General features: G+C 33.0%; 1 protein-coding gene and 1 long non-coding RNA gene across 11 annotated transcripts in view; one reads left to right on the top strand and one right to left on the bottom strand.

The window, feature by feature from the left end:
• LOC147069031 (anoctamin-1-like) overlaps positions 1 to 3,604 on the top strand; it is a 66,153-nt gene extending 62,549 nt beyond the window's left edge. For 6 of the 10 annotated variants that reach the window (XM_085951694.1, XM_085951693.1, XM_085951692.1 and 3 more), the window contains one exon: positions 2,780 to 3,604. In XM_085951694.1, coding sequence (XP_085807820.1) covers positions 2,780 to 2,931 — 152 coding nt within the window. In that variant the 3' untranslated portion in view covers positions 2,932 to 3,604. The remainder of the gene's footprint in view (positions 1 to 2,779) is intronic. The other 4 variants (XM_085951699.1, XM_085951696.1, XM_085951695.1 and 1 more) reach the window with 1 other exon arrangement.
• Positions 1 to 13,266, bottom strand: part of LOC147069029 (uncharacterized) — a 277,283-nt gene that overhangs the window by 37,157 nt on the left and 226,860 nt on the right. The window lies entirely within an intron of this gene.

The raw sequence follows: 13,266 nt of genomic DNA, 5'->3' as shown, positions 1-13,266 counted from the left end.
ATACTAGCATCCCGTAGATAATATTTAGTGGCCTTCCAAGACTCCGAAATTCGGTTGGCTTGAAGAACAGACAAACCAGATTGAGATTTTCGTCAGGCGTCCGCAGCGTGTGGTCGTTAGATCCAAAGTCGCCTCTTCACTTTCAGTTTGATGAGAGGCTGCTTAATTCACTCTCTTTATCCATCACAAACATCTTTTCTTGAATCTCAGTATTCGTTCGCTTTGAACCTTCGTATGGTGCCATGATTCGCTACCATAAAGCAACACTATCAGAATAGGCTGCATTTAGTTTTAACCGAGTACATTTGTGAGTCGCAGACACTCCACATCGAATTTGAATGTTGCTCCAGTCATTCCCATTTGGATAGCAAGCTCGCTATTCATGTATACACAAAAACCTATACGGCATGATGAGGAATTCTTGAGATCGCATCATTTCGTTTATATAAATAAATATGCTGCTTAAGGTGGTGACCCTAATAATATTCTATCGTAATAGATTTTTGGGGTTTTCACCGTGTGTTCTTCCTCATTCTTTCCTCAACGTTTCGGACTCGTTGCAAAAGCAATTCTCAAGAGATAATATTAGGTATATTGATGAAGTGTATTGTAGGTGTATGAATGTGAATGCTCAAAATATGTAATCTTATCGATTTTTTTGGATTTAAGCCCTTTTTCACTGCCATTACTAATATATATTCGTAAAATATAATATTGTCACCTCAATGTTGCAACTAGGTAAGTAACTTAATTTAAACTGTTTTTTTTTAAGAATCACACATTATTTCCTTCACGATAAAATATCAAATAACTCAATGCAAACAATAAAATTCATAATAATATAAGGCTTATATATACAGATATTTGTCAAATATCTTTTATGAAGAATATTTTATAAAATCTTTTACAGTGCTATGGTCAGTATTTTATAAAATATTTCTCCCCCTATGCAGCGCATGTCTTGCCCACATGATATGTGTTGCACGGTAGAAATGCTAACAAATATTTACAGTGATTTTGTGGATGTGAGATTTTTTTACCTACACGTTCCTAATATTTGGATAATATTATTTCACTAAGTATTAGATCACACTATGTCAGTTGACGCATGCATACAATAGACGTCAATCTAGTTTCAATGGTTTGAATTATATAATTATAAATGTTTAATACTGTCTGTCTTTCATGTTTGCGTAGATAATCAGTACTACGAACAATATTTATTTGAAATTTTTTAAGTAGACAGCTTACGAGCCCAATACCACAAGTGTTCAGTCCTTGACAAAACAAACCCAACAATGAAGTAGTATTCCATGCTGCCTCATTGTCACTTTTGTTTGGCCAAAAACAAACACTTAGAACCTTGTAGTTCTCCACTCGCGAGCTGTCATTCTTATTTAAATTTCACCGTATTTATCATTATGCAGTATTTCTTACGCATCCGATAAATGACTGACTAATGCATACATCCATTTATTTAGATAAGTATTACTATGCATTAGATCCTAAGTTTAAAATTCGATTTCTCGACTATGTCACAATCGAAATTATCTAGTTATAGTATGGACGTGATAATATTACAATGTATTTAATTTATTTATATATCTGGATTTTTCGTGTTATTCAAATTAAAATATCAGAAGAAAATGTATGACGGTAAGAATTTGTTAAAATCCTTGATGTCCTGTCTGATTCTACATACTGTGTTTTGTCCTACATCTATGCACATTTCCTTAATTTGGTTGTTGCACTATTTTATAATTCCAAAACAGATATGTCCTATAAAAAAATTAGCATTACATGTAATAAAAAACTTTTTAAATTAACGTGTAAATAATTAACTCATGAGTTCATGTATAGTGTCTAAAAAGTAGCTGACTAGTTGTTAGAAGATTCCGGGTTCAATTCCCAGCTTTTTAAATTGCATAGGTACCCCATTCTCTCACCTTCTCGATTAAATAGTTCTAAACTTTCTTGTGAAAACTGTATATTTCATAATTTGTAAATTATCCATATCTTTTCAATATTGACTTTGTAGATAACGGACAGAGAACCATATTATTATGTAATTTTTTCAGACAAATTTGAAATTAATAGTGGTTTTTTAAATAAACAATACTTTTTGAAAGTAACATTTAATTTATTAACGCGTAAATGTTTATTGTCTTGATAGTCAATTCAGTGGTTTAACAACCAAAGCCAAAAATATACCGTAAAAGGTCATTTATGTCTCTTTTTTTAGCAATAGTGTGAAAAATTTGCTCGTAAATTATAATTATGTACATAGAACTTTTTACCGCTGCAAAATTATGCTTCTATATTTCCGGGAGTGTCAGGTAAACTGGAATTAATATGTACATAAAACAATAATTGTGTCACCTTAATAAATACAAATGTGACATAGAACTTTGTAATTTCGAAATAGCTATGTTGCAATGACATTAACAAAAAAATAACACATTTCTTGTTTAACATGTTGCTTTGTTCTTTACATGTTTTTAACCTAAACGCTTCATACGACTTATCTTCAATTTTAATAAACTTCAATTGATTGTATGTTTAAACATGTTAAATACATGATAGATCAATCTGTAATTATGTACACACAATTTATGCATTCGTTTTTTTATATTTTCTCCGTATCAAGCTAAAACTCATTATGTGCAATAGTTTATTATTGCACTTAACGAGTTTTATATCTGATATATGGGAAAAACAAAGTGATATTCACGATTATACATAGACATGTTAAATAATAGATTCGCTATTTTATTTTCAGCGCCGTGTGCATTAAGATCGACAGCCGGCGATCTGGCCGAACCTGCGGAGTGGGACAAACTGCTGTCTACGTCTCTCTCCGGCTCGGATTTTGATCTGGCAGCACATCACCATCACCATCACCATCTCAATAATAAACAAACAGAAGTCTGAATGTCTACTATTGCTGACATAATATGTGAACTTTTAACGTAATCAATGTGTCATGATTTGGGTGCATGTTTTACCATGTTTAGATGTATTGACAGATTGAATACCAATACTTTACCAATTGGCAAATGTTGTAACTAAACCATACCAGGTATAACATTATCTATATGACAAATAAATGGCACACGAGAGAAATTGGCACATGACAGATTTATAAATAAAAATTTATTGATCTAATAATACGAAACATTCTCTCCTATCTGCGAGAGAAAATCATTGTAAAAGACATATTATAAATGTTTCTATGTTTTTTTTTGTTATTATGAGTTGTGTTCGTGTGATATTATTATTGCTTATGCGAACGTTATTAGGGCTGTGTTTTACGCAGTACTAAAACAATTGTGACATAGGACTTTTTGTAATTTTATTTGATGTTGGACTTTGGGTATGTTCCATATCGTCAGTCGATAAATATGTATTGAATAAAATGGTTGTAATCAAACATGTTGAGAAAAGCTTTTGGAGGCTATGGAGATAGCACTTTTAAATATGAGCTGATTATCCGCAAGTCATTTCGCATTGCTGATTTATTTTTCGAAAGCCTCACTCGTACTCTTGAGATTCTCGCCAGAAACGCTCCTGAAATCAAAACGCCTTATAGTTGTGTTATAAACCCAAAAAAATAATTTATACAATCAAACTATCACTTAAAATCAGAAATAACGGTACCTAATTAAGTAACCAGAGCATAATGTCAAAACAGGCTGCCATTTTCAATTATATTTACAAATAATTGAATCAATACTGTCGTCGAATTATTGTATTGCTACCAATTATTGAACCATACTAAAAGTATCTGGCAATACTGTCAAATGTTGTAAAAATGTCCATATTACTCTATTATAGTAGTTTATTCTCTTTGGTTGTAAAATTGTAAACACTTATCATGTTCACAGTATCGGTGTTAATTCCATATGCTAGTCAAAAGATTGTGCAAACTGTAGATGCAATCAGATATGATGGTTTTGCGCAACATCGTGTCCTTTATTTACTCGTATGACGACAGGTTGTCAGTGATAAAAGAAATGCAAATCCTGCCGAAATCGGTGCTCCCATTGTTATTGCTGTTTATTTTGAGTTTGGTAGTCGCAATCGAATTCAATAAACACGCCGCCATATTGGTGACAATATTCTTACAAAAAATAAGTGTACGCTGTTAACAACTTATGTCATAATACCGATAGTTTGCAGGTTATTTGACTGTGTATAAGTATATGACCTCTGTAATATTTAAATGAAAGTTTATAAATTAGAGGATGAAATTTATTTCTGTTTGCGGAAGGAAAGGGAAGATAAAACGCAAGATCTTAAAAATACTGTTTAATTATCGTCAACTGTTCCGAAAATGGTATTTAGCGGCATTCCAGGACGCTGGAACCCGGTTGACTTAAAGAACAGGCAAGCCAGGTTGAGGTTCTCTTCTGGCATTCGCAGCACGTGGCCGAGCCAGGTCCAACGTCGCCTCTTCACTCTCAGCATGATGAGAGGCTGCTTGGTGCGTTCTTTTATATCCTCATTGCTCCTAAAGTCATACACCCAGTATCCGTCGCAAATATATGTTTTCGAAGCTCAATATACGGTTGCTCTGAGCCATAAATAGAGCAGAAATAATAAACGCAATACGAAACTCTAAAAATGGTAAAGCTCTTGGCCCTGATAATATTTATGACGATTATTAGAAGAAGACCAATTCAAAATTATTGTTGATTCGTTTAATAAAATTTACGAAACGGGCATAATTCCTGATGATTGGTTGAAATTGACATTCATCAATCAATGCAAAGGAGTGCAGCTAGTTTATAACAATTAGTTTGTTAAGCCACATGTTAAAAGTTTTATTAAAAATCTATACATAAATCAAAAGAAAAAAAAGAATAAGTTGAATCAATGAATATGAACTAGATTTCATACAGAAACATAAAAGTTCACATACAATGTGGTCCAAAATCCAATCTTCTTTTGGCTCTCCTAAAATGTAGTGATTTTAAAATCTCTCTTTTCCTTTTGCTCAGATATATATGTAGATGGGTTGTTGAAAACAAACAATGTTCCTATAATATATTGTCATCCGTTCTAGTCGAGTGCGTAATGTATCAATGGATTAGTGCACAGCTGTATGTCCAGTGTTTGTATGTTTTAAAAAAATTCGAAATGGACATTAATTATCTTCTCAATACCCTATTTGGACATACAACATTTTTACAGCATGAAACTGAACATATGATATCTGTGCACTAACCTATCAAAGTCTATACATATTATGTACTAATTTTACCTATCTTATTTTTTAGTCAACATCTAACACTGGAGTCAAAAATAATGAATCTCTTTACCATGATTGAAATTATATATTTATATTGAGGACTTAATCTCATTTTACGCCATCGGTGCCCATTATGGAGCAGAGGCAAGTATTCTAGCCTTTCGTTCCAAAGGTCTTGATCAAAATTGCATTTTTTTATAAACTGATATTTGTGTTTGAATCGAGGATCCAGCACATGGATACAATTGATTCAGCAAATAGCTAACAATGAATCCTCGTAAAATAGAATGTATAAGTTTTAATTTTTTAATAAGTCCTATGTATACGTCTGAACATAAAGGTGATAAGAACCAATGTTTTTCAATTTCCATCAATTGAGTCATCCAGTCACAAAATCTGCTTTAGAAATTTTGCAAAACCCGTGAATACCTGTAAAAATTACATGACGTTTCCTTGCATTTATCCTTGAATTTATCATCTTCGTTTTATGTCAGTAAATATGATAAAATATTAAATTATTTATATTGACGTAGTTGATATGAAATCATCAAAACCGTTTTCTATGTTTTTTTTTGAGTAGGAAAATTCTACAGAGCAGGTTTTGTGGCTCGATGACTCAATTGACTATCGGTTCACGGATTCCAGTATATTGGCTACTTCAAGTGACGATTACGGAAAGTGAACTATGGATAAAAAAACTTGTTTTCACTCGAAGAACATTTTTTTTATAATTACTATTGTATTCTGTCTAGAAGATGAGCTCAGCTTAAACAGCTGTCTGTTTTACCTTCTTATTGTACACATAACGTATGTATTTTAATGCTACCTCTGTAAAACCGAAGATCTATATTGTAAAAGTCTCATAACTGTTGTGTAAATTGAAGACATTTTTGTCCTATCTATAAATGCACGTGTTAAAAGGTACTATATGTTTATGTATGTTCTACAACTTTGTGCTACATACTATAATGTTGAACCATACAATTCAATATTATATTATTACCATAATTAGTTAAAAATTGCCGTTCATAGATGATAAATCAAAGAAAAAAGATGCCAGAGTGCCTAATCATCCAACACCCTGCAGCGATGTTACAAGAGCGATCTATATGCTGATGAGTTGACATGGCAGGAGGCGCAATTTATTTTGTGCTTTTTCTATGCTCCAAGACTGGAGCGTGATCGGGTCAAGTGAAGAAATTAGCTTTTTTTTAAATAAGTCCTATTATCGCCATCTCTTTTACGATGACTTAGCAAAGTGTAAAGTGTGCGAAGAAAAATTAATTTTTGAATTTACAATGCATATTAAGTATATATTATAATAAATATTGCCATCGGTTGTTATGCAACATCTCCGTAGCTTTTTGTACAAAGAGCATATGTCGTATTTTACCAGTTTTATATCGCACTATACGTAATTATGTAATATTATCATCTCAGACATAGGACAATTTGGGTGCAAGATTTTAAATTTTCCATTAAATAGTACTTAATTATGCACAACAATATCATTGTATTAAAATGATGCACAATATTTTTATATTATGTTATAGGATACATCATAGTCTCAACTGTCGAAATATGACATAAGCCCTTTGTGAAATTAGTCATTGTTTTTTTATAAGTAAAATGGTTTTTGTAACTAATGAATCATTTAGTGTAAATATTTTAGATTGTTTTTTATAGCCTGTAGGTTTTGTACTATTAATATTAACAGAATGTTTATTGTACTATTTTTAAGTCCCGTTTTAGCCGCCCGAAAATGATATTAATTTTAACATTTAAAATTGAGTCATGGATGCGATCCTGATATCAATTAAGCCGTTCCACTTTAATGAAAGTGTTAGTTGTGCACCTATTAATAACGCAAAAACCATGTATCCTATTCGTTACTCTAATGCAGAGATGGCCTATGTAGCAAATTGTAAATGCATCGGGGGAAGACGTCAATGGTTAGTTTTTGCATTAGTAATTGTACAGTTAGATTTGAGACATTCGCACATCCGGTGCAAGAACGTCACAAGTGCCATAAAATCAAAAATAAGATTAATGCTGAAAAACATGCCTTATAAGTCTCCGCACTTGGTGCGTCAATGTCATAAGTGTAGTTCTTATAGTTTCCGTCAAAGGTCTCATATTATGTCAAATCATGAAACCATGTGACTATCAAGTTCACAATCTTTAAATGCTTTTGAAAAAAAGTGTGTTTTGCACTTATGACGTTATTGCACCTGATGTGCGTATATTTCCAAAAACCGATGAGTCCACATGTGGTCAAAATCTAAAAAAATACTACATATAATAAATAATATTTTAATCTAATTTCGGTATGGTTAAAATATATAAATAAAAAAGATTTCAAATTATACTCTCTTGGCTGTTTCCTCATTGCCGAGGATCGTGACCGCCCTGGAATTCAGTCATCATCTGTGCGACCAAGACTCTAACTTCTCCTCTCGTTTACCTACTTCTCTTAGGTACCGGGAAGGAATCGAGTACTTAGGCTACTTCTGCATAATGTCACATATTATATAAATAAATGTACTAAAAGGTTATATGTCATAAACTGGCTTCCAAATATTTGTAGTAGATTTAAAAGATGTTTTTCTCATATTATGAATGTTTTAATTATAATATAGTTTGTATAAGTTTTTTAAATCGAAGATTGGAAACAAAATTGCAGTATGTCTTCATGTCTTGTGACAATCACTTCAATTCCGCCATCTTGTTATTGAACTGATTTTTTAGGTTAGTTAGGCAAAGAAATCTTCTAACAACACCTCTTCTAGCATCCGTCTTTCTCTTCGTCATCTTCTTGTGCCATCTTCTATCAGAGGTCGGCCACTATCACGGTGATCTTCCCTTCATCGACTACTGACCCATATAATTTGGGGAAATTATGAAACCACGAAATACAGTATTTTTCTCGACCACATATAATCGATAATGTGATGACGATTGGTATAATTTTTTTATCACAATGCGGCCGAGATATTTTATCTGTAGTTTTAATACTATGCAGAATTTCTCGATCCTTTCCTATTTGTTTGAGAACATCGAAATCAGTCACCGTGTCCAAGGGATCTTCTCTATATCAATGACTCAGTTCCATAGTGATACAACTAGGAATTAGTAGTTTTGACTCACCTATATACTGACTTGTAGAAAAGTGACAAAAATATTGGCTCTACGAGGACAACTAGTAATTTTTTCGAGTTGTAATTTTGTGAAGCTGAAGAGCGATATACGAATATAATTGCTAACATAACACGGAGCTAGAAATTTTTGACTTATCGTACTATGGAACTGAGCCATCGAATATCTATACAGCCACGCGAGGCTAATAATTAGCTCATTTTGCTTGCATATTTATTCATCGCAAGTTCCACACTTGTGCTCTGAGAACTCATTGCCAGGGTCGCACTGAGATTTAGATAATTAAGTATTTTTGAATCAACCTATTAATAATGTAATAGATATAAAATATATTTTAAGGCTTTGCTTTTTTTCAATGTTGTGAATTTGTGATAAAATTATATATGACAAGACATTTTTTTGTTGTATAATATAGTACATAGGATCTTAAACTTTATATTTGGATCCATACAGTTAACCAAAATTACTAATTAATTTTATATGACTTGTATAATAATATACCCACTTAGTTGTAATTTTTTTTAATTAAGAATTATTTATCTAACTTGTTTTTTTTTCTATGGTGCTTCCAATTGTTAATAACTCAAGATTTGTTGTTTGTAAGTCAGATATGTTAGCAATGGATGATTCGAGGTTACTAAGCCAAAAGAGCGTAATGACAATTTTCAACTTTTTATAAGAGCAAAAGGTTATAACTTTACTACAGAATTACTCTAGCTGACATTTGGAACAATTAAATTATAAACAATCTAACCTTATGACAAACTCATTTATGCCTTAATATCACTTACGCCCCTTTGCTTAGCAAACTTGAATATTGAGTTTTTACCATATTCTGAAATTTTTAATAAAACTGTTTAACAGACTTATTCCTTTTTTCCGGCATACTGGACAATAGTGTGAATTTATAGACCAAGAGAAGTTTTTGCGAACTCAAAACGATGTTGGCATAATAGATTTGATTTAAAACTCTCTAGTAAAAACGATTTATATTTTCAACTATTCGATTCAAAGGCTTTCGCAGGACTTTTCATAATGACTTTAATAGTGTTCACTCTTGATTCTTGTGGGAAAACATGGTATTACTTAATTAATATAAAACACAATATCTTAATTAGAGAGCCATACTGCCTTATCTCCAAAAAGAACGCAATTGAAAATTTTTGCAAAACCTTTTACCTTTCATCAAAATCGGATTTTAGACAGTCTAGCTCTGTGGTATGATGGATAGGGAATTTGATGTGGACATTTATCAGCTCTTTGTTGATTTTGAGCAGGCATATGACAGCTTCGATCGGGGAAAACTATTCACTGTCCTTCTGGACTTTGAAATCCCACCGAAACTTGTCAGGCTTGTTAGAATCATACTGCAGAATACACACTCCCAGATGAAGTTGAGTGGCCAACTGACTGAGGGCTTTGAAGTATCTCGGGGTCTAAAGCAAGGAGACGGATTGGCTCCCATGCTGTTCAACTTAGCCCTCGAATCCGCTATCAGAAAGTCTCAAGTGAACAGGAGTGGCACTATATTAAGCAGACCGAGCCAACTGGTTGGCTACGCAGACAACCTCAACATGAAGGGCAGATCCATACAGATTGTGAAGAACGAATTTGACCACCTCCAAAGGGCCGCACTAGAGATTGGCTTAAGAGTAAATGAAAACAAAACTAAAGTCATGGTACAAAGCCGACAAAATCAGAGTAGGCTGGGCCAAAGTTCCAGTTTTGGAAACCATCAATTTGAGGTTGTCAACCGGTTCACATAGCTGGGTTTTAATATTACAAAAGAGAACGAGGAACTGGAAGAAATAAAAGCCCTAATAACCGCTGCAAATAAATCGTGCTTCTCATTGCTGCCCATATTAAATCCAGAAATGTTCACTGAAAAACTAAGATCCGGCTCTATAAAACCGTTATACGCACAGTCGTTGCATACGGGTGCGAGTCATGGACACTAAATATGAAAGCAGCTGAAATGGTGGACTGCTTTGAGAGAAAGATCCTGAGGCGAATATACGGACCCGTGAATGATGGTGGGGAGTGGAGAATTAGGTACAACACGGAACTATACCGCTTATACCAAGATTCAAATCTCTCCACCTTCATAAAACTCCAGAGGCTAAACTGGGCAGGCTATGTCCAGCGCATGCCTGAGTCACGGATGCCGAAGAAGATCCTCGAAGGAAACCAAGGGGGGAAAAGGCCAGAGGGAGAGCCACGCACACGATGGGGTGATAACATTACAAAAGATGGAACTGACTGAAAGAAACTGGAAAAGACATGCGAAGGACCGTTCCGGGTGGAGGAGGCCAGGGCTCGACTTGAGCTGTAGTGCCATCGAAGAAGAAGAAGCTCTGGGATATGTATATATGCTACTTGTTCCACATAATTTTAAAACGATCAGGACCGGTTTCGTCCACTTTAGTAGGATATTCTGAGAGTTATTAAATCATGTGGAATAAGTATTGTAACTACTCTGTGTTATTTTATTTAATCAATAGTTATTTATATAACTCATTTTTTGTCATATGTTAACCTGCGAATGCATATTATGCATTATGCACAAATTCCGTCAATAAATTTAACTTGAATAAGAAAGGAAACATGTAAGTATGTAACTCTATTTTTTTTTAAACTTCACTTCATCTATAAATGCATATTGCACAATCTTCTTCAATTGGACAGTTTATAATATGATGGTACATAGATTAATATTCATATGAATACGTACTCATATATTTCTGTTAATGTGAGAAAGATGGATATAGTATCATCACCTCAACACAAATTATGAAGGTATTATTTCTGAATAGAAGTGAGAGGAAGGATCCTGTCTCTTTCAGTGAGTTAAGGCTATACTTCAGTTGAGGCATGGTCTAAAAAGATTGTGGCTAAGGATTGTGCAAATGACGTGTGCCGAACGAAATATAATTTGTCATAAAAATCCAACATGCGTCCATTTAATGTCATGTTTATTTTTTTAAGTACATACGATCACATTACATACGATTTAAGAATATTTTCATCCGACGCCATGACAAAACAAATCGACATGCGGACACCGATTTCGTCATACCTACTGTTGAAAATTATTTGCCGTTTCACTGAAGTACGCTCTTAAATATTCAAGCAGAATTAAATTGTTTATCTCCGTTATCTTGATAATGGTTTGACAACCGGAATAGCTATTGACCAATAAATCAACCTGTAGAATTGAATATAATTTATATTGTCATTTTAAATAGCAAGTTATAAATTAACTTATCTAATTGTTTTAGGTGTTGAGGTGAAGATCTTTCTACTATTACTATATATTATTATTTAATAATATTTTTTAGTGTTAATAGTACTTAAAGGTTAATTATTTGCCTTTTATATTGCTCAATAATTGGATGTTATTTATTAATGAATGATTTCTCACAAAATTATAATGAATTGTATTGTATCGAAGAATGTATAATATAAAATGTTTATATATATTGTTAAAATTGCCGGCTTTGTGATACCTTTTTTTTAAAAAAGGCTTTCTTTAAATAATTCATAAATAAATATTGTTATTTATTGATTTTTTTATACACATTGTATTGATTAATAAATGAAAACTAAATGTCTTGTTTAATCAATATCACTGCCAAATATATTAGAATAAACAGAGTTCTTATAATTTATACAAATCATCGTGAAACGATTAAACATAATATTGTTAGATTGTATGTATTCAGTTAATTAACTATAAAGGGGGTTATGAATCTATTAAAACATTACCGGAACAATATTGTATATTATATAAAGGGTACATACAGGTGAACATGTCACATATTTGATTTTGTTTAACTCATTTAGTGCTAACACCGCGACTGGCGCGTTAACATTAACACGTTAACATTAACACATTAACGTTAACATGTTATTTAAATGTGGTAATTAAAATTTCAGCAGTGATTGTGTGAAACTGGCTCGTAGGTCAAACCAAGTACTACAAGATTGTATTTTAATTTAGGCATTAACAGTTATAGTAAAAGCATTATAGAGCATTGAAAATTATCATACAGGCTAAAAACAAGAAATGTCCATTTCATTCAGGGTAAAAACATGTATTGTCTATGGTCTACATTCAGGACAGACTTGACACTGTTACACTGTCGAGAGTGCATAGGAATCATAAACCAAAAGTCTCCCCCTGTAAAACGCCGGACAAACGGATGAGCGCTATAAGCATACCAGACAAAAACCGACGCTCTTTTAGAGGCATTGACTTTAAAGTCTTTAACCAACGATATTTCTGTTTGACATTTGTGTGACATAACATATTCTTCTTCTGTACCCATCCTTCTTACCTTCAATAAAATATATAATATATATTATTATTATAAATGTGCTTAATTGTCTGGAAAAAAGATTGATGTCAAGTGGTATTCCAGTTCATGCATTTCTGTATGAGTATGTTAATCATCTTCAAACGATCAATCGGTACTGTCAGTGTGGAGTCAACATGGACCCCATGAGGGGGGGGACTAACAGGTCTCTAGCCTGGTGGCCCGGCATGGTGGGTTGACCAATTAAGTGAGATAAACATTTACCACAACTTTGCCATAATAGCAAAAATGTCACTATTTCACGGGCAGTATTTTATATTATAATTATTTTTAGTGTGTTTCCTGACTAATAAAAATGACTATTTATCCAATATGGCAAGGGGTCATATTATGTTAGTTGGCTATCATAAAAGGGGGTCGTAATCAGTCCTTCATAATACGATGCCGAGTGCTAACAACTCAATGATTCAAGTGGATTTATTTAGAAACACAAAAAATACACGGAATACCCTTAAGTTTACCGCACAGAACACAGGAGTTCCA

This window comes from Rhyacophila brunnea, unplaced genomic scaffold, assembly GCF_057557595.1.
Source record: "Rhyacophila brunnea isolate RB1 unplaced genomic scaffold, BYU_Rbru_1.0 scaffold_24, whole genome shotgun sequence".
NCBI lineage: Eukaryota > Metazoa > Arthropoda > Insecta > Trichoptera > Rhyacophilidae > Rhyacophila > Rhyacophila brunnea.
This window is presented reverse-complemented; position numbering and strand designations above follow the sequence as displayed.